This window comes from Aythya marila, assembly GCF_965140915.1.
Source record: "Aythya marila genome assembly, chromosome: 13".
Classification (NCBI taxonomy): Eukaryota; Metazoa; Chordata; class Aves; order Anseriformes; family Anatidae; genus Aythya; species Aythya marila.
In genome coordinates this window covers 19,977,026-19,999,089 of record NC_139054.1, presented here as the reverse complement: position 1 = coordinate 19,999,089, position 22,064 = coordinate 19,977,026, and the positions used below count along the sequence as shown (strand labels likewise).

The window sequence follows — 22,064 nt, the reverse complement described above, 5'->3', positions numbered from 1 at the left end:
CCTGAGTGCAAATCATTAAGACATGGCTAACATTCTTGCAATAAGGGAATTTGTGGTAAGCACTGGGGAAAAAAAAAAATAATAAAAAAAAATTTTCCTGTACTACCAGAAGTGAGGGGACTCAGTTGTGTTTTAGAGGGCAGTTCCCTTGGAAAAAGGCATGAGGTCCCAGGGAGCGGGGAGTCCGACCTCATCCAAGTGAGGAGCTCAGGATGAGGCTGCTGCTCCCAAACACCACCAGGGTGCATGGCCACCATCCCCACGGGAGTCATGATGACTACACACAACTGAAACAGGACTCAGGTGTGAGGTACTTCATACCTTGCTTTTAGGAGCTGGTCCCACAAGGACAGTGGCCTTGCAGGAGCTCTTTATCTCAGTGGTAAATGGTACCTGTTGGTACCTTTGTCAGGTAGGCCTGCTAGCAACTTCTCATGGATATTATGCCAAGTCAGGCAGCAGGTTTCATCTCCAGGTTCCACTTCTGTTTTGACACTAAGGAGGATGACACCTTTGGTGCCTTGAGCCTTTTCCTACTCCTCCTGGCCATTGCCACTCCAAATTGTGAGCTGTGGGCCAGGAGACCCATAAGAGAGGCAAAGGCTTTCCTTTCAGACTCTGCATCTTGGTGCCAGAGACATTTTTATTTATCTTAAAATAGAGTAGCAACCCACCACACACAATCTTCTGCATCTTGTCCTGCTTATTTACCTCAGCCCTGGCATGGTGTGTGGGGGGGGTTCAGCCATGCTTTTGGGCCACAGCTTCCCAACCAATGAGGCTGCCAAAGCACACCAGTCAAGGGGGAGCAGCTTTCTGCGGGCACTTGTGTGACAGTGCTGGCTCTCATCTGGTACTGACCTGGATGTATGTGGCTCCTCTGCATCAGCTGGCCTCTATCCTGTTAGTGTCCAGCCTTTGGAAAACCCACTTGTGCCTTATAGAAAGGCCTTAAATGCACAGAGCCATGATAGGAGGAGGAAGATCTTCTCTTGGCTTGGCCAGCTCAATTCCGTTTGCTCTTTTCTCTCGCTGTATTTGATTTAGCCTGCAATCAATAGAGAAATGAAAAGGACATGGGTTTAGTCCACCCACAGACTTTCACTGTGCTGCTTGGAGCTGCTGGCTCTGCAGGGCTCTGCTAACGTTCGCCAAGGCATGCAGCATGGGACGGGGCTAACCAGCAGGCAAATGCTGGGTAGTCCTTGCCCAAAGATCGCTTTTCTCCAAAAACACTCACTTCCTGTTATCTGCTGAGAAAAGTTTCACCTGCACAAGCTCTCACTACGAGCAGGACAGTTCTGTTGGTTTCAGTCAGAATGGGATTAGCCCTACAAATCATTTCACTAACTGTGTGGCTTGTGATATGATGATGCAACCTGTCAGTGTGTCCAAGACAGGTTTTCTTCCCTGGTCTTAAGTAAAGTAACTCTACTGCAGTCCTTCGTCGGTGTGAAAAGATACAGATTAATGAGCGAGTTTTTCAGGATCTGTTAGAAAAAAGAAATATTATACATGCAGGTATTTTAAAATACATAAGCACCATGTATGTGTGTATATACTCATGCCATCAGTTCTGGTTTTTGTTTGTTTGTTTGTTTGTTTTTTAAATTAAATTTATTATTTTATTTTTTTTTAGGACAGAAATGTTGTTAATTGTCCTTGCTGCTGCAGTCAGTGATGTAGGCCAGAAATGCAATCTGTATCCAAAATACTAAGGTAAAACTTTCAAAGACTAGTTAGTAGATTTTTTTTTTTTCCTTTTCTTTTCTTGAGATTGTGTCTGCTTTGCTGTCAGCCTTGTTTGTACCATAAGCATGCGGTGAGATAGAGCACGGCTCATGTACCCTATGCAAAGTGCTTGGAGTGGAAGTGTGCATGTGTTTTTCTGTACTGAGAGCAATGCAACATCACTGCTATGGATTCGGAATAATTTATGAAATGAAAGATCTCTCAGTATAAGGAGGAACAAATGCAGGGCTGAACTGGATTATTTGCTATAACTTTTATTTTAAAACATGTTAATAAAGCACCTAGAACCAAAAAAATTAAGAGAAAAATATCTATTTGTATATTTTCCCTTTGTGCTGTTATAAGTAGACTTATTGCTTGAATTTCAAAATACTATACACTCCAGCTAGAAACAGGAATGTGCAGACAGCAGTTTTATTTTGCCATGAGCAATGTTTGGTTTCAGGTGAAACAGTTTGCAAGTCACCAAAATTGGTACTAGAGTATGAGGAGGTGAGCACAGTTGTAAAAGAAATGTGGATTATACAATAAACTGGTTCCATTGGGATCAAAGGCTATGTCCTGAATTCTGTATTTATGAAACTTCAGCATGGTGTCATTTCCCTCACCCTGTGCATGGGGAGTGATGCAGTGCAAAGGAGAGGCTTCATTATAGACCAGAGGTTTATCCAAGGAGAGCAATGCAGTGCGTGTTTGCAGCTCCTGTGTTCCTCATTGGCATCACGAGAAGCGACTGGGCACTACTGAAACAGACACCAGACAAAATAAAAATACACAGACAAGATGAGCAGGAGAAGACTCTTTACCCTGTGACTTTTCAGAGTTAAGCAAAACCTAACAATAAATAAATAAATAAATAAATAAATAAATAAATAAATAAATAAATCTGAGAAGTGACTTGACTCCAGAGAATAAACACTTACAGAGGGGAAAGAATTATGGGTACCAAAGGGCTTTTTAACTTAACTCTGAAAAGTGTAATGAGAACCAGCAGATAGAATCTGGAGCCAGACAAATTCAAATTGGAAACATGACCTACATTTTTAATAGTGAGTGTGATTAACCATTGGAACAAAGTACCCACAAAGTAGTGGATTTGCTCCTCTTGATGGCTTCAAATCAAGACTAGATGCCTTTTTGGGAGATAAGCTTTAGTCAAAAATAGTTATGCTTTAGTCAAACACATGTTAGGGGGCTCAGTATAGAGGTAATTGGAGAAATGTAATGGCCTGTGATATCCAGGAGGTCAGGCCAGATGGTATAATGATCCCTTCTGGTCTCAAACTCAGTGAATCTCAGAATGAATATAAATGTTATCATCTGGATGTGCATTTGAAATAATTGCAGAGAGAGATTAGACACGCAATTGCATATGGTTTGGAATTGATAAACTTTCCTCCCCTCTAGAACAAAAGCCCTTATTTATGCCTAATTACATGGTGCTGTTGTAATTCAGATAAATATCCATTAGGAATGAGGGTAGGATGTCAGCAAATCAATTTTAACTACTGTGCATGTGTGTCATGTGGAAATCTAGTTTTTAAAGCTTATATTCGACTCCAGACTTGCTCACATAGGAATATATCCAGGAAGAGCTCCAGAGTGGACATTTAGTCCACCCAGAGAGTGTCGTTATGTGACTTAGCCCTGTCAAATTTGAAGTTGGTTCAGCTAAATCATAAAGATGTGAAGGTCCTGGTCCCCAAAGCAGCTGGGTGCCTAATGCTCATGACTACCCATGCATTGCCGAATTTTACGGGAAAGGGTTGTTGAAAGAGTAATAGCGGAAAATAAAAAAGTGCAAGCTTCTATGAGTAGTGCTGTTCATGTTGACATTATCATAAATGGCATCTCTGCTTGCGTAAGGCACATGCACCTGTGAAATAGCCAGCTGTTGCACCGCTTCTGGAGAAAGAAATACAAAATAGTAACTGGTAAGAGAAACCGCATTAAAACACAGATAATTTTTAATATGAATTTCATCATGTTATGTAGCTTTCAATTTTAGTGTTATCTTGCTCAAAAAACATTCAAAACAACTGCACAGGTAAGCTGTGAGGCCATACAGGGGAAATAGCTTTGTTAAAGTTCACTGATATGTCATCATTTATGGTATGTGTGTGTTTACCTGTGCTCAGAGGACAAAAATTGATGAGTATAAAGAATTTCATTCATAAAGGTCCATAATCTTTTGGATTCTCAGTCTCCCCCAGAACCAACCCCCACCAACAGCACCAAACATGCACTTCCCAAGCGATGAGAAAAATTATTTTTTCAAATTCTGAGCCTTGTACAGAACTCTACACAGCACCTAATGTTCCACTGCAGGAATTAATATTGCCAGGTGAGGAATGCTCCCCTGGGCTATCTATTTTGAAGGGGGCAAAAGCCTGGATCTGCAACCTCCCTCACAATTACCCAAACATTCAGGTAGTTCTGTGACAATTCAGTCTTATAGGCTGGCCTTTCTCTAAAGTGAGTGAGATGTGTCCAATTTATGCATCCTGGAGTATAAAGCTTGGAACCTGCACCTGAATCCAAACTTTATTATAACTCTTTTTTTTTTTTTTTTTTTTTTTTTTTTTTTTTTTTGTCCTCCAAGCAACATATATAGAATATCAGTAACATGGTAACATGAAGGCTGCAGAAATGTATGCTAATGTGTAAACCTTAAGTCAAACTTTCCTTGGATTCTCCTTCTGTATCAATGCTCAGAGCCCTGTAACACATTAGTTAACTATAGCCTGCTTTTTTCAGCACAAAAAGGTAACATGATAATGGTAACTCTGCAGGTACTCTGTAGTATAACCAATGTTTTACTGAATCTCAGTATTACTTTCTTATTTGAATAGCAAGACTGCCTGCAAGTGCTATTCTATACAGTTGTTCTGAATATTTTGTTAGATTACACTAAAAACGAAAGTGACACGAAATAATGAAAATCATATTTAAAGTTAGTTGTGTTTTAATGTGGCTTTTTGCCAGTTAAAAACATTGCACTAGCTAGTGATTCTGAAGGTGCTTTTTCAGTACTTCTACAGAGACGGCATTTATGACAATACCACTGTATCAGCAAAACTACCAATATAGATATTTCACTTTTCATCTTTATTTAAAGGTCTTTATACAAGGCTTTCCTATAACAGTATTGCAGCAGCATTAATTTTGTAAAGGTCCTGAAGGTCATTCTTATTTTCAGGCAATTAAAAACATCCAAGAATTTTAATGATGCTTTGCATTAGTGTTATTATATCCAGAATTGTTACAAAATTCAACAGTCTGTGAAAATGTCACCGCTAGGTATGAAAGAAGCAGCTCATCTTAAAATGAAAACCAGCTCCAGTCTTTGCAGGTGTTCAACAAACTTAAGTGATTTAATTTTGTCTTCTCTACCTCCACTTCTCAGGCACTTCTACAAGTTCCGGCACCTGAAATACCATCTTATTTGATTTTTCTAGAGAAAAAAAGTGGTTAGATCTAATTATTTAAACTTAAGTACAGCATTTGGTACTGTGCCATATGGAAAATTATTAGCTAAAAAAGCAGATGAGTACAAAAATTGAAAAGCGGATAACAAAGTGAGTAGTAGGAGGAGAAGATCAATTCTGAGGGAAGTAGTGAGTTTCCCAATCATCAGTCTTGGGACTGATACTATTTAACATTTTGTTTTATTAATGGGGATGGCATAAAAAATAAGTGTGTGCTACTGGAATTTACTGATGGCATAAGGGAGGGAGGTACTGTCACTGCAGAGACAAATCATTTAGGAAGAACTGAGTGACCTTGAGGACTGGGATAAGATAAATTGGATGAGATTCAGAAGGATTGAGTGCAGGATCATGCAGCTGGATCTTGTTAACCAGGTTTCTACTACACCTGGGTGCTCAGGGGAAAGAAATGACTAAGGTGGGGAAAGACACAGACCACACAAAGCAAAGAATTTTCCCTGGGGTAATGAAATACACCAGTAGCACTGTATGAAGCACAGGTTAGATTGCAGCCTGGATAGTGCACACTGTTCACAAATGATTCGCTTCACACTTGGGAAGCTACCAAAAAGATTATTAGAGTGACCACAGGAAGAGAGAGCCTTAAGTGTGAGAGGAGCTTGGCAAAATGAAGTCTGATGGAGGCTACTATAAATACTGCAGAGGCATAAGCTCCAGGCAGAGAAAACATCTATTTAAACTAAAGGACAACATTGGCATAAGAACAAATGGTATAAATTGGCCATGAATAAATTTAGGATGGAAATTGGAAGCAGGTTTCCAAACAACAGAATAGTGATGTTATGTAATTGCTTTCCAATGAGAACAGTGGAAAAAACAACAACAACAAAAACCCCGAACTACTTTTAAGACAGAGTATAATGAGTTTCTGAAAGGGATTATATGATGTGTTTGGCTAAGATAGCAGGGAACTGGACTTGATGGCCCAAGAGGTCTGTTGCAGTCCTGTCTTTCTAAGCCTGTTTTTCATGGCCAAGTAATTCAGAGCACTGTTAAGTGCTTCCTTTCCTTCATGTATTTTTTAGATAATTTTTTACAGTATGCTTCAGGCACTGCTGGACTGATTTAGTGAAGGACCAAAACTCTGTTGTTCAGCATATTCTGAAAACTCTACAAACCAAGCAAGAAAAGGGGGTATCCAGCATCCCACAGGGCCAGGCCTGGGGTGCTTAAAGAAATCACCAGTACCTTGTCCCTGAATCCAGCATTTCATTACACCTTAAGCTGCATATCTCCATAGACAGTATAGCTATAAATGGATTTGTACGGAAACCCTGGCTTCAGGGTTTGGCCAGTGGACTTTTGTGGGTTCCTTACCCACAAAAGCAAAGCTGGGTGTTTACAGCTTTTTATTTTTCAGTAATAGCTTCATCAAGCAGCTGGGAGGATGTAGGTTGGCCTGGTAGTACAGTGACTCCCTTATTAAGAGAGTTTCTTGTAGACAAAAGTTTTATGATTTTCTACATATGCTTCAGTTGAAAAGAGTGGGAAAATGAGACCTGCAGCACTGGGTGGCTCTGGCTGTTCTTCCTTTCCAGCTAACTACACACAAACTTTTATGAAATCAGCAATTAATAGCAAAAATAGGTTAAGAAATTGAAAAGTTAGATGAAATCCCCAAGAGCACAGGTAGCTTAGAAAATGAGAAAAAATAGGTAGTAGATTCACAAGGGAACAGTGCTTTGCTTACACCTTGTCACTATCCACATTAATCACATTTGCAGTAGGCAGCAGCTCTACTTTGTTATGCAAATACTTTAGCAACTGATTTTAAAAAATGAGCAGGATAGCTGAGTCCCTAGGTTCACTTCAAGAGGGTAATGAGCACTTGTGTTACCAGCCCAAAGAGCCATAAACACGGCAGTGGAAGTTTTCAGTCCCTCTTCAGCTGGGTTTTTCCAAAGCTGTCTCAGTCCTTTGGTATCAGGCAGAGAGGCTCACTGGGGTGTCCCTGCAGGGGACACGGTGACACTGGAGCTTGGCTGTAGGCGACTGGGGTGCAGCACTCACCCACAAGCTGCCCAGTGACACAATGGCTGCAAATGCCCATCCCTCAGGGGAAAAAGATAAAAGTAATTTGAAAAATGTATTTTTAAGGGAGAACAGTGTCAAAGGTCAGAAATGAAAGACATGAACTTCGAAATGGTCAAAGAGAAAATATTTAGATTGATTCAAACTTAAAAGGAGCAACCCTTATTTTATTCTTAAACTATTGTTTCTTGTTCCTAAGTGTGTGCAGCTACAGAGATTTTTTTTTAACCTGTCCTAAACTTCAACCAGGACACACTGTTTGGTGAACACCTCAGTAAGATGATCTTATTTTACCTGGTCCCATCAGCAAGGTCAATTCAGAATGAATCAGTCACAAGCAGCGATCACTAAATCATTGTATTTTTAGTTTGGTCATCCTCATATGCCCAGCTGTGAGGACATGGCCAAACCAGGGATGAATTCAGCCCTGAGTATGTGGCAGCCTGGTGGGGCTGGCCTGGTGCAGGGGCAGGGCCACTTCAGCACTGCTCAGCTTCAGCAACACACTCAGTTGGGTGGAAATTGCTTTGGGATAAAAATTCACATTTTCAGCCTGTTTGCAAACAGACCCATGTGCAAGCCCAAGAGTACAGGGGCTCTCAGGTGACAAGCATGCTGAGGAATATATTTGTGACCACAGCAGCTGAGATAAATAGCTTTTGCTCAGAGGTGTCTGGATTTCGGCTGCCTGCATGTGCAGTTGACGGCAGTGCGGATGGCATCAGGAAGGATGTGTGGGGCCCCCTGCCCACACTCAGGCTGCCTGCCTCTGAGCAAAACCAATGAGCATTAGCAGTGGTTAAACACCACAAAAGCCTACAAAAATAACTCTTCATTAGGTAAATCAGTCAGGGTCAGCCTTTCTGGACACCAGGCCAGCCACTGTGGAGCAGCGTACCTGAGGACTGAGGTGAGTGGCCTGGTGGGGCTGTGAGGCCAGCTTGCTGCCTTTGATTTCTTACCCCCATGGATTTCACAAATAAGAGGTTAAAAAACACATCCCTGGTTTGCAGAGGGCCTTCAGGGTCCTGCCTCGCTCCTCTTTGCCCCTGCTTTTGTTCATGCTGGTTCTCTGCATCCCATCTTGGCCGAGCAGGGAGCCGCCTGGGCAGAGCAGGCCTTGAGATGGTCCCTTGGCATGCGGGCTGCGATGCTGCAAGGATGTCACAGCCTGCGAAACAGCAAAATAAAATAGGGACGAAGGAAAGAAAGAAAGAAAGAAAGAAAGAAAGAAAGAAAGAAAGAAAGAAAGAAAGAAAGAAAGAAAGAAAGAAAGAAAGAAAGAAAGAAAGAAAGAAAGAAAGAAAGAAAGAAAGAAAGAAAGAAAACACACAACAACACACCGACAGAAAGAAAAAACAATGTGTTCGTTCCTCACTCTTCCCTCAGAGCTATCTCGCCCAGTGCAGAGGCTGCAGAAGTGTGAACACATCCTGTTTACATCTGCCACCAGGCTGGCGTGGTGGAGGGGAGCGTGCAGCGAAGGAGCCAGCTGAGGCACGGGGAGAGCCGGCCCTGCCATGGAGGCGCTGCCCATCTACCACGGGGGCATCAGCCGTGAGGCCGGGGAGAAGCTGCTTCTGGCGGCAGGCACTGACGGCAGCTACCTGCTGCGGGACAGTGAGAGCATCCCGGGGGTCTACTGCCTCTGTGTGCTGTGAGTGTGGGCGGACGGGCAGTGGTAGGGGTGGTGGGGACACTGCGGATCCCAACCTGGGCATCCTTGGTGTGGCATGGTCCCGTGTTGTGAGTCTGAACGGTGTCTGAACATAGAAGGGTGGGTGAGATGCCATGAAGGGCTGAGCAGCTCGTCTTTGTGACTGCTGTCTTCTGCTCCTCCAGTGCGCTCATGGGTGCACCCATAGCATTGCCAGCATCACCATATTGGGGAGGGCAGCACAAAGTGTTTTGTCATGCAGAGTGTGCCTTTGCTTTGGAATCCTCTTGGTCAGGCTGGGTGTCCCACGAGCCATTGGGCTTGGAGTGAACTACCTTTAAAGTATGCGAAATATGAAGTGGCAATGTTTCAACATATAGGATGAAAAGGTAAAATATTTGATGGGATGGTCTGTCAGAGTGGGGATAGAGAGGTTTGTTCAAGAGAACTGGGTTCTGTAAAGTCACAGAACCTCATTTTAATGAGGCATTTTAATTACCCTACGTTTGGCATAGGCAGAGGAATGAGAAGTCCTGAGAGAGACTTCTATACAACAAAGTACCATAGCACCAACAGAAGAAAGATGTCTGCCAGGCCTGCACGGACTGATGAGTGTTGCTTTAGTAGGAGAAGAAAAGCAAGAGAAAACTGTGTTAAGGCCAGAAAGAAAATAGCTAGTGGCAAGCAAAGAGAGAGGGCACTTTGGTACTTGTGAAAAAAGCAGAGGAAGAGTCCTAAGTCAGGTTTTCCCCAAAGGTCTTGAATACATTTCCAACAATATGCAATTAAGCCCTGGGTGAGCATTATTATTCCCCTGTCGTAGAGCAGTAAATGGAGAGATGCAAGAAGGTAATACACAATCCAAAAATACACTACCTTCTTTTAGTGGAAAGTCTTCATGGAAGAAGATGTATTCTTTCTTCTCATGAAATCAGGTGAACCAAGAGAGGTGCCTCTGCTAACAAATACCTCAGCCCTTAACAGCTAGCTGAAAAATGGGACATAAGAAGCATCTCAAGTTAAATGAAAATGCAATAGACAGAGCAAGAGGTAAGTAGTGCTATGATTCCAGTGATGGCAATAGGCAATAAAAGCAGAATCTGTTTAAATAACCATCAGAGAAAATGGTGATATATCTCCTTTAACACTCAGAAGTCAGTCAGTGCAGGTAAAACACCAAGGCATTAGAGAAAGGGTCAGGCAGAATGTTACAATGCTGCATAAAATAGAGAATCCTAAAATTAAATCCACCATTAGTCTAAATCAGGCTGTAAGTATATAACAATGTTTTTCAATTGTGTGCAATCAGTTAGAAATTTTGCCATGTTAATGGTAATTAATATCTTTAGGAAGAAATTTCATGAATGAAATTATATAAATATAAATATAAATATAAATATAAATATATATATATATATATATATATAATGAAAATAGGAAGAACAGAAAGTATTGCTAACTACAGTAAGCTTTGGAGAAAAAAGAAAAAAGACCAACCTAGCTGTTTCTGGAAATTATGGACCACTCCTGTCTTCATGTTATGTCACATTCAAACATGTATATGCTAAGAAAAAGGGAAAAGCAAAAAATATAACTGATGAATGCTATGCAGGTTTCTTCTGGAATATAAAACTTTTTTATTTTTTTTATATAAGCCACAATGTATGATGGAAATTTTCAATATCATCTTGGATAAATCCAGATTAAAAAAAGAATAAATGAAAAATATTACAATGAATATGATCTAATATGGACAGTAAGGTGGCTGAAAAATGGTAGAGTTAAGCCTTGGCTTGAACACTTCCTAATATTTCAGTTTAGAGTATTATGTAAGAAATAGCGGATACAGTAAGCAACGTATCATACAATAACTTTGAAGACAGGTATCATAAAAATATCAGGAAATGGTCTCACACTGGAGATAGCAATGACAGCTTAGAGAAATGTGTGCCATAAACTACAGAAGTGCTTTAACAGGCAAATTTACTAAAGTAAAGCACTTCGGTAGACAGTCTGGAGGAGCAAATACGGAAGGCATTAGAGATGTAGATATGTATTCAGTGGAGGATGCTAAGCCTGGTGTAGGCAATTGACCAAATCCTCCAAATTCAAGTCTGAACAGCATGCACAGAGATGAAACAGGTGACAAGCACGTATGCGCATGAGAGCTTTGGTAAAAACAAAGAAGGAAACAAGCAGTTGCTGTATTCACTGTTTATTAAAAAGAAAAGAAAACAGAAAAAAGCGTTAAGTACTTCTTTGCTTTTTCATACTTCCTAATAGATAACAGAAATTATGAGGAATAACAAAATAGTTCAGCAATTTACATTTCTGTTCAGAATCTATGCTGATGATCACTCTAGAAATACCTAGGTATATCAAGTCTCGGCAAAACATGTGTTTATTGGAAGTACTAAAGCAATTTTTGAAGCCTGAGAAACAAGCCTGGTGAACCACTAGATGTATTGCAAAAAGTATCACAGCTAAACAAAAAAATTAATATCTTCCCAGTGAAAATTTTTAACAGCAGTGAAAATGTTTCATACTGACAGTGATGTTTCTATTGTTTGTAGAACAGAAAAAGAGAAAACTGTTCCTGCTTTCCAAAACCAAAATGCTTTCAGTCTGTCTTCTTTCACCTCTCCCTGCACTTCCCTAGAGAAGTAAGACAAAACAAATCTAAGAAGCCCCTGCTCCCCAGACCCCAACCATCTTAGGGATTTTATTTTATTATTTTATTTTATTTTATTTTATTTTATTTTATTTTATTTTATTTTATTTTATTTTATTTTATTTTATTTTATTTTATTTTATTTTATTATTTTATTTTTACCATGGGGAAGGGAGAAAGGACTTGACAAAACTGAAATCACAGTTCCAATAATGAGAAAATAAATTTTGGATGAAAATACTTGATCAGCTTGAACGATGGAGGTGGTTGCCCTGCATGCCCAGCTCCAGGTACAGCATTTAGAAAGTCCTGTGATTGCCTCTGCATTGCTGTGGCTCAAACAATGCCTCCTCTTTCTGAAAGATGGTGTAAGTTTGTGATGCCAGCCCCCACTGGGCACTACTAGAAAGCTCTAAAGTATTTTGGCAGTCTTTGAGCCTCCTAACGCGTGTAATAAGGGCAGTGGTGTTCACAGTCAGGTTCACTTGCCTTTTGCTTTTTCAATTAAAAAGTGGAGCCCTGACCTTTAAAAGGGAGAAGAGTCAAAGACTTCTGGAATCCCTTGTTACTGACACTGATTTTACATAAAAGAGACAGGTGGTAGCATAAAACCTGACCTATAGAGATGGGTAACTGTGGCAGCCAGGCCCCTGTTGTCAGCGCATTTATATGGAAAACTCTGCTTTCTCTCTTCTTTGTTTCTCCTGAAGTATTCTTTATCTTCCTTGAGTGCTGCTTTCTACTGCCCCAAGTCACGGTGTGCCTGCTAGCCTTCAAAGAGAGAACAGTTTTTGGTGTGGCTGTGGCAAAACACAAAGAACCCACTTTTAGAAATATTTTAAGACCACAGTTAAACTATGCATGGAAGCATAGAAGGGCTTTTATTTGGACTAGGGTCCCCCGGGGCTCTTGCAAACAAAAATGCTGCCTGCAGCCTTTGGCAATGCTTTTTTGGCAAGACACTTCCAAGATCTTTGTGGTATGGATACCATTATTAAATAGATAATACGTACTTTAAAGATGTCACTCATTACTGTTTGAAAGCGTCAACAGAGGAGCAGGATCATTTTCTGAAATTCGTTTAGAGTTGTTTAGAATAGAAAGAAGATTTTTGCTGTTCCTGACAACAGGGATAGAATAAATGTGTATTCTTAAAACAAAAAACAAAACAAAACAAAACAAAACAAAAAAACACTACACATTTTACCTGTAAACATGCTATATTTAGCACTCTGAGGTTTTAATAACAGCATACAATTGTTATGGGAAGCTTTCTTTACTGGTACAGTTTCCTTGTTGCTCAATATCCCCCTTATCCCCCTTAATGTTTTCAGCACCCTCAGAAATCCTTTGTGCATGTTGCTCCTAATGAAGTCAATGGGGGACACAGGACAAGATAACAGGGGCTAGGTTGGGAAGCAGCCTCTTAAGCTGTGCATGAAAAATTTATGAATAAATGCCTGAGAGTGCCAAAAGCACCACTTTCCTTTACAGATATATGAGGGCACATGCAGAAACAAGCAGCTCATGCCTGAATTGGTAAAGATAAAGCAGTTGTAGTTTGGGTCTTGAGATTCATATACTTGAGCATGCTTGGCATGTTAGTAGTTGTTTCAGACCCTTTAATATTTCTCAGTGAACGTTCAGCTAAACATGACATACTTGTCAAACTGTATGTTCAGATCGTTTGTTTGAAATCAGCCATTCATATGCTGTGCTGCATTCAATTTGCAGGGAATAATCAAAAGCTGGAATTGAAAACTATTTAGAGCTCTTGAAGCAACAGTAATGGCAGTGGGGATAGGCTGCAGTCCCATCAGACTTTTACGTAAGCTATTTTTTCTGTCACCATAACCGCAGTGCACAAGTTCAGGCAACATGCTGAAACTTTCTGATGCAGCAGATGTATCAGGTGTACAACACGAAGGTGTGGTACAGGATCACGAGTCAGCTTCGGCTTAGCATTTCTTTTGTTTCCCATGTAATATGTTTGATAGAAGTGGCAGAATAATTGCATTTATTATAACATTGCACATAATAATCATCATCATTTTAAATGTTATTTGGAACAAAAGCTTCTATCCGAGAAGTAGCCTCCCAATTCAAGGTTGGTGGTGTAAATACCGTGCACTATTTTCAGCTTTGAAAAAAAATCTTTTACAGCACAGTGGAGGTATTTCAGCTACCTGCTCATCAGAGTAAGCTTCATCTTTGCCAAGAAAAACCTGTCTAAAGGCCTTCAGGTATTCCACTGATTTTCCTGGAAAGATTTTAGAAAGGTAGACAGCCTGAAGGGTGGATAGTCACTATGCTAACCAATCCGTAAATGACAGAGTGAATAAAATTGTTAGATGAAAAAACCTAGATTAGCTCTACCTTGATTTTCCAGGATGGAGTTTTGAGGATTTAGTTCAAGCAGTGATTTCAGGTCCAGGGATTTTATGGTCAGAACTTTGCCTACCTTGCCTGGAGAGAAACAGGAAATCTAATAATGAGCTACACTGAATCACTCCCAAGCAAACCCAGAAATGTTTTGTAGAAATATGAAACTATCATTTGCAGTGCTATCGACAGTGTTTTATCTATTGCAGTTCTTGTGAGTTTGGTCTAAAATGAAAGAATTTTCACCAGACAACATTTTATCATGATTTTTTTTTTTTTTTTTTTTTTTTTTTTTTTTTTTTGTCTTGTGAGGTACTATTCTGGAGGAAATAATTAGTCATGAAGCTTAGCTAATGGCTCACCATAAAATAAGCTCCTTCCTTTTACTGTCTCAGATTTGAATCAATTCTTATTTTATTTCTAAATTTCAAGGCATTTTCCTGTTTGAGGCATTGCTTTTGGCTGGACCAGCTTCTACCAGAGCATCTTACCTGCTCAGCAAGGCTGCACACTCTCCCAGTAGGAAAATCAGCAGCTCTTCTGCCGATTGTCAGTAGTGAAAGGTGAAGATGCTGACAATCTTCCACAGAAAACTGCGTATACACAAACTCGCAGGCATTTCACAATACTTGACACGTCCGTTCAGGCTGTTAACTTCAGAAGAGAAAATCAAAAGAATGCGTTTCTTTATCATGCCCTAGCATCATGGTATCTCACCCTAGTAGCAGATTCAGTATCATGGGTAAATACCAGAAAAGCATTGGTAGGGGAATCAGAAGTGTAAACTCAGGTAGGTGTGTATAGAGTGCTACTGTGAGTTAAGCTCCAGTAACTCTGTCAGACTTTTCGGACCATGTAAACACTGATTTAAGCTATTTCATTCACTCTTGCTGACATAGAGCTTGTGTCTTGCATATCATCTCAAGGTGAATGCTATTTCTTCAGCTTGGGTTAGCTGATGGGTGGTAATTGCTAAGTTTCTGTACCTTGATTGTGCATCTGAAACCTAAGTAAGGCAGGAACCAGGCCGCTTGTCAACCAGAAAATGCAAATTCCAGGACAGACTGAGGAGCTACAAGTTTAAACAGAATTTTCTTCTACATTAACTAACAAGACCCTTTGGTCTTTCTGTGATTCATAAACCAAGCAGAAACATAACAATTAAAAGAGGAAAAAGAAAGCACTTTAAGTGGATGTCTGGCTTCAACTGTTTTGCCTTCTCAGTGGCTGCCGCCACCACCACAGTAGGGAAGCCGTGCAGCTTGGTGGGAGCATGGGCTCCCACCTCCGCAGCTACTCCCATTGCCCATGTGCCCACACCAGGGTTGCTCCCTGGGATGGGACCACCTGCCTGGGCTTGGTCTCTCCAAGCAGGAATTCAGGAGCAGATCTGCAGCCCAAATCCTTTGGGTGAGGCAGAAACAGCCGTAGCCAGACCCTCTCAGGCTCTTGCATGCTGTTTGCTATGTGCCACTGAAATCCTGCTCTGAATACAGGAGTAGTAATTCCCCCATGGGCTCTCTTGCAGCATTCATCTCCATAGTATGATGTGGTGTGTAAACAGTATCTCAATTTGTGAGATGAAGAGTTTGTTAACTCTGTTTCACACATGAGAAACTGTGACACAGGATGCTAAGGGCTGCAGTACCCTTTGGGTTCCCAGTGTGAAGGTGACAGGAAAGCATTTTGATAATACCCAGAATTCAGCTGTATGGCCTGTGGATTTTGCTTGCATTGCTGAGGGCTGTTCCCTTGTTTATTCTTTTGCTTCCAAATCACCTGTCTTCACCCCTTCTCACCTCTCGCTTTTTATACGTCTCCTAGTTAAAGTCCCCTGAGGCTTCACCTCCCTTTACCCTCTTCCTTACTCAGATGGACTCTCCCAGGACTTCAGTTTTCAATGCTGTTTCCCTGTCCAGCTTGCACAGAGACAGCTCCCCATCTTTCCTTCCATGAAGCATTGTTTCTCCTACCATGTCGCCTTTACTGGCACTTCACTATTCTCCGTACCTTAGAGAAGGCTAAGGCAAACACCCCAGACACAAAATTTCAGCCTAAAGGGCTGAGATGTGACAAAGTTATAACAAAGTTATAAACTGAGCTTGGGCAGTATGTAATGCTCTGGACCTCTGTTCATAAACCATACCACTGTGTGTCCCTAACCAATTTCATAAAGGGAAATTCTCAGGTAAGTCCAAGACACAAATGCGTCAGGTAAGAGGAGTTGACTAGTACAGTGTAAAGACATCAGAATAAGTTATATGAAGAGGGAGAAATTGATGCCATTTATTGCTGACATGGCTTTCCCCCATCTCTCTGTCTTTCTCCCTTTATATTTGTTCCATTTTGGAACCAGAAATGAATACAAATTAGTTTAATAAAATTTCCCAACTGAGATACAAAACATTTGGAAATGATTTTAAAATACACCATGCAGCTGAAATGTCATGGTTAATTTTAAGCTGCAGCATGCAGCTAATAACCTCTGGCTATTTCAATGGTACAGAAGATTGTAATTATTCACCTGTTAAAGCAAATGCTGCTTTAACAAGTCTGATCACAGTTGAAAAGGAGAAGTGGAGAGGACAGGTAGACAGATGCTGTCTCAGTATGTCATCTGTGAATGATGCCTTTGTAGCTCTTTGGGAGGAATTATCTAGCTATGAAGAAGAAAGCTATCATACAAAATGGACTGTTTCCTGCAACAGCAACTTTTTTGAGAATTTCCTTTGACAAAGTTTTCCCAGTTATGGTATTGCAATGGGGATAGTGATAGAAGAGTTCCCCGTGGGTATTACACATCGGGAAAGAAGAAAAATGTTAAATGAAGTCAAAAAAGTCATTAGTGGTGACCAAAGCACTGTTTCCTCAGTGCTATCCAATATTACTTTCATAGCAATTGATGTTTTCTTCTTGCCTTCATCACCATTTTGGCATTTTTTGCCTTTGACCACGAATCTATGGGGCCCCATTCATCATGCTATTAATTCATGATTGCTCCCATCCCTTGGACTTCACTGGCGCATAGGAGAAGCTTTGCAATTGTGAGTGAGGCTTGTGGCAGTCTTTGGGCCGAGTGAAGGGATGTGGGAAGCCTTCTGCTGGATCTTTCCTGGCTGTAAGGAGATGCTCATCGTCCAAGAAATGCCGGGAAGTAAGTGTCGCTGTGAGAGTGCTCTCTGAAATCCTTCTCTCAATTACATCTGTCTACCTCTTGTTGATTTTCTCCAGCAAGGAGACAAGTTTAGGTCACTATACTCAGGTTGAGGTGGATCTGGCCTGCATCTGACCAGGCAATGACCTCAAAGGAGGTCTGTGTGAGAGGCCCCACGCGACTGGTGTCACCCAATACCTGGCTTTTGGTTATAGCTAGTCCCCACACCACATACAAGAACATTGTGTCACACTAGAAGCCTTCATTTGTGTCATGAATTGACTAAAATAAAGAAAACGGAGCTGTCTCCTAATGGTGGCTGGGGATTTTCTTCTGTCTAAGCTCCAGTAAATACTTTTTCCTGATGTATTTTGCTATTTGGAGGCGGTGTTCTACATAACCTCAGTTTTAATTTTTATGTTTAATTTTTGTTTTTAAGAAAAACAGCTTGATCTGCCTTCTTCCCACACTGATCTCAGTAAAAGTTGGGTAATTTAAATCATAAAAAGCTTTCTTGCAGGAGGCTGTGCCCATGTAGCACTGAAAAGAACTTGGTATACCAAAATCATGATGCTCACTTGTGTGCTCGCTTGTGCGTGGAAGGTAGAAAGCACCTTGAAGTGGTAATGAAGTAAGTTCCTGCTGCTTAACAGCAAGTTTTGATAAGATCACATTCGTTAGGAGAGTACTTATCAGAAGAGCTGCAACTCATTTTGTGGAAAGAAAGACACCAATGGAAAGTAGCAAAATGGGAAAATCTAGCTGTTCATGTTCTTCACAAAACGCATCCTTTGTGCATTTCCTCAGAGAAAGCAGGCGTGGTAGGTGGTGGGCCTGGGCCATCACTGTTCTGTTCTGTTCTGGCTTTGTTTGCTGATGGCTTCAGAGCCAACAGATGATAACATTGTGTTTTTCATCTTAAGTGCAGTAACCCCCCTTCATGCCTCACATTATTTCCTCTTCTGGGAAAAAATGTAGATTTGCCAGATGAGTGCAGAGCTCCCACTTGTGCTTGCAAGGCTGTGATAGGAATGTCATACCCCTCCCATACTCCATGTAGTGCTCAGTACTTCCATGTTCCCAAAGTCTTGCTCCTTTCTCTGTATCTCAGGGGCTTTTATCTGAGATATCCTTTGAGTGTTCTCTGGGCTTAATTGAGTTATTGTATAGTTGGAACTCTTTTTATGCATGATAGGTATCTATTGCATACCTATATGCATATCACCCGTCTTTGTCCTGAATATTACTTAATCTGGCCTTTATTTTTCAGTTTGTCTGGCTTACCAAACCCACTTGGCAGAGTGCTGAAAGCCATCAGACATTTCAGAGTTAGGGCAGCACCCCAACCTCTCAACCAATTCAAGTTATGCAGTCTCATAGGAAGAGAAAATAATGAAAGAAACAACAGATGGCAGCTTTCTGGACAACTGAGCCATTTCTGGAAAAATCAGATTTTAAAGAGATTGGCAGGCCAATTGGCAGGCCAGTTGGCAGGCCTCAGGACAACCAAGAACAAGGCCTGGTAATATGCAGGGTATTATCAAAAATAGGAGGCAAGAGAGTGAGGTTTAGATTTTTTACAAACTGATCCTGCTTGTTTTGAGGATTGAAAGAAAAAAATTGTGGAGCTGGTCAGATAGCTGCTTCAGAGAGAAGGGACAAAATGCCAAGGTGCCTCTGGTATTTTCCAGCACCCTGTGGGCTGTAAAATCCTAGTTTCAGTAACCACAGCTTGGCTGGTGATCTCTGTGCCCAGATGAAGGAAAGATCCTTGTCATTTTCAGACAGATAGGGCTGCTCTTGAAACACTGACTACATAGGCTCCCGGAGGTTTTAAGAAAGGACATGATAGTACAAAGTTGTCTAAAATGGGAGACTGAAATCCCAGAATTGTATGGGTTGGAAGGGACCTCAAGAGATCATCATGTCCAACCTCCCTGCTAAAGCAGGTTCCCTACAGCAGGTTGCCCAGGTAGGCGTCCAGACGGGCCTTGAATATCTCCAGAGAAGGAGACTCCACAACCTGCCTGTTCCAGTGCTCTGTCACCCTCACCGTGAAGTTCTTTTCCATGTTGGTGCAGAACTTCTTGCGCTCCATCTTGTGGCCATTACCCCTTGTCTTGTCCCCACAAGCCACTGAAATGAGGTTGGCAATATCCTTTTGCTTCCCACACTTAAGGTATTTATAAACATTGATAAAATCCCCCTCTCAGTCTTCTTTTCTCAAGGTTGAACAGACCCAGGTCTCTCAGCCTCTCCTCATAGGGGAGATGCTCCAGGCCCTGTATCATCTTTGTGGCCCTCCGCTGGACTCTCCAGGAGATCCCTGTCTTTTTTGTGCTGGGAAGCCCAGAACTGGATACAGTACTTGAGGTGAGGCCTGACCAGGGTAGTTACAGTGCCATGGGACAGATGGGCAAGCAGTGCCGTCCTTCTGTATCCTTCCCTCATTTTGCAACCCCAGTGGGGTTTTCACACCAAAGGCTCTTTTTGGGCCCCTCCAAAAGTCCCCAAAGCGCTGAAGCAACTGGGCTTGCTGGGGGAAGCAGAGGCAGCTGTTTTCTTCCATCGGTTCCCAACAGGTGAGCACAGCCAGCCACCTTTAAGGTCCACATGGCAACAGGCAGAAAGCCGTGTCTGTGGGGACGCAAGACCAATTGGTGTGTGAGGTGGTGATGTGGTTGCACCTGGAGGAGGCCGGCACCTCCGTTGGTGTACGGGGAGCTTGCCCCCGCAGCAGCCCTGACGGGAGGGAGTGGCAGCACGTCGCACGCCTCCGAATGTCATCGTGCCAGGAGTTGAGCGGTGGTGGAGAGAGCTCACAAATCACGACAGGGATTTTTGCTCCTGCTTCATGGGGTTATAGCAGTGTGACAACTGTTAACAGCTTCCCGCTCAGGTAAATTATACCAGAGACTGCTTTGCAGAGGTTGCTTTAATGACTTTTTAACAAGAATTTATCCAGGAGCCGTGACATGGAGTGTAAGTAATTACAATCATACGGTATCTGTGTCATTGATGGTTTCTGCTATTTTGTAATAACTACTATAATACTCTGTATAATTGGAAAGAAATGTAGTTTTTTTCTTTTTTCTTTTTTCTTTTTCTTTCTTTTTTTTTTTTTTTTTTTTTTTTTCCTAAAGAATAAGAATTTATACTGAAATAGTGAACAGTCCCTAAAATCCTGCTGTATATTAGTGTAAATCTATGTAATATAATACATGGTCTTTTTTATCTGATATCATCTAAACTAATTTTGGAACTACCATCAGTTTTCTCTGCTTCCAAGTTAAATTTTGGATATTGGTGTAATAATCTACCATGTAAATTATTCACTGTATTGAGTTTTTAAAAGAAGCAGGACTGTGGCTGGATGTTGGTATGCCTTATGCTGTTAATGTACGACTCCTTATTCTCGAAGGAGTCAAATTAGATTTGAAAAGACAGAAGATTTCACACTCTTATAAAACTCTTTTGTCAGTGTTTGAGAATTAGGAATGTACTCATGAGGCAAAAAGTAATTTACCTGGATTTTGTGGTTCTAGCTTTTCAAATAAGTTACAGTCATGTTATTGCTTCTGGGAACATCTGCATTTAAATAAATCATAGACCAGCAAGATTATATGCCAATAATTCACATTTTCTTTTTTCCAGGCAAAGTATGCCTGGTGTTTGTCCGTAAAAGGAGGTCACTGAAAAAAATAAAATAAATAAAAACACTGAGGCAGGAATCGGAGCATTGTCACTTAACTTGGAATAACTGAAGATTGCTAAAATAGATCTGAGACAGACCAATTCCCTCATCCAAAAACCAAAAACCAAAAAACACCAGTGGGCTGAAGATCGTTTCTGGTCTGTGTCTCAATTTTCTATTGGCCTAGAATGTTTATGGGTGAGCTTATTGTTAAAGAAAGGTCATCAGATGAACCAATTCCCCCTACTAGAGTGAAACCTAGCAGTAGAAATGAGTAATAAATATCTGTTTTTTGTTTGTTTTTTGCAGGCATCAGGGTTACGTTTATACCTACAGAGTGTCCAAGACAGAAACTGGGTCCTGGAGTGCTGAGGTGTGTACTTCTCTTTTTCTCTTCCAAAAAACTTATCTATCCTGTTTAGTATTAGTATTGATTGAATGAAATATATTCAAATTATTCATGTTTCTGCAAAGTCTGATTTTCGTTGAAGGTAATGATCTTGAATGAGCCTATCACTAAGATGTCTTGGTGCCACTTCTGACAATTTTGAACTCATAAATTAATTCCCTCTTACATTTCAGCTATTGCATAATGCATTAGTGCATTATTTTGCATCATTTTAAATTGCAAAAATATTGTGTTTTTATAATTTGACAAGCACAAGCAGTATTCAATTCCTTTCTATCTCACATACCATGAACACCAGCATATTTAAAGAAATACTTTTCAATGTACAGTGTTTTAAACTTAATTTCTCTTCAGATTAATTTATCAAAGGTGCAATATGGTATATATGGTAGCCAAAACTTGTTACAAATTCTGTTTTCACACACACGATAAGAAACTGGTTGTGCAGGTGCAGCGTGACACTATTTGTAATACAGAGAACAATTGAGGTTGTTGGAATCTGGATGCTGGCTTTATTTCTTTTATGAAAGTCTTGTTCTTTGTATGTAGTCAGCGTATTACTCTGTAATTATTTTTCTGTTTGCACCTTAATGAACACCAATATGCAAACATAAAAAGTTGCTAGACAGGCATAATGCCTTGGCCATTGTGATAACAGAATTGGCTGTAGTGCTCTGGTGTTACTCAGAATCAGGTCAGGGAATAAAACCAACTCACATTACTGCAGAGTACCTAATGATCCGCCTTGGAAGCGGCGTGAGGAAGATTTCACTCATTTATTCCTGTAAGGCCCTGGGAGCAAACC

General features: G+C 40.9%; 1 protein-coding gene across 6 annotated transcripts in view; it reads left to right on the top strand.

Annotated features, from left to right (window-relative positions):
• SH2D1A (SH2 domain containing 1A) overlaps positions 1–22,064 on the top strand; it is a 41,655-nt gene that overhangs the window by 16,650 nt on the left and 2,941 nt on the right. For 3 of the 6 annotated variants that reach the window (XM_082770636.1, XM_082770635.1, XM_082770632.1), the window contains exons 1-2: positions 8,462–8,949; positions 21,160–21,223. In XM_082770636.1, coding sequence (XP_082626762.1) covers positions 8,813–8,949; positions 21,160–21,223 — 201 coding nt within the window. In that variant the 5' untranslated portion in view covers positions 8,462–8,812. Of the gene's footprint in view, positions 1–1,639; positions 1,720–8,139; positions 8,203–8,461; positions 8,950–19,027; positions 20,056–21,159; positions 21,224–22,064 lie in introns of those variants that run through there. The other 3 variants (XM_082770633.1, XM_082770634.1, XM_082770631.1) reach the window with 3 other exon arrangements.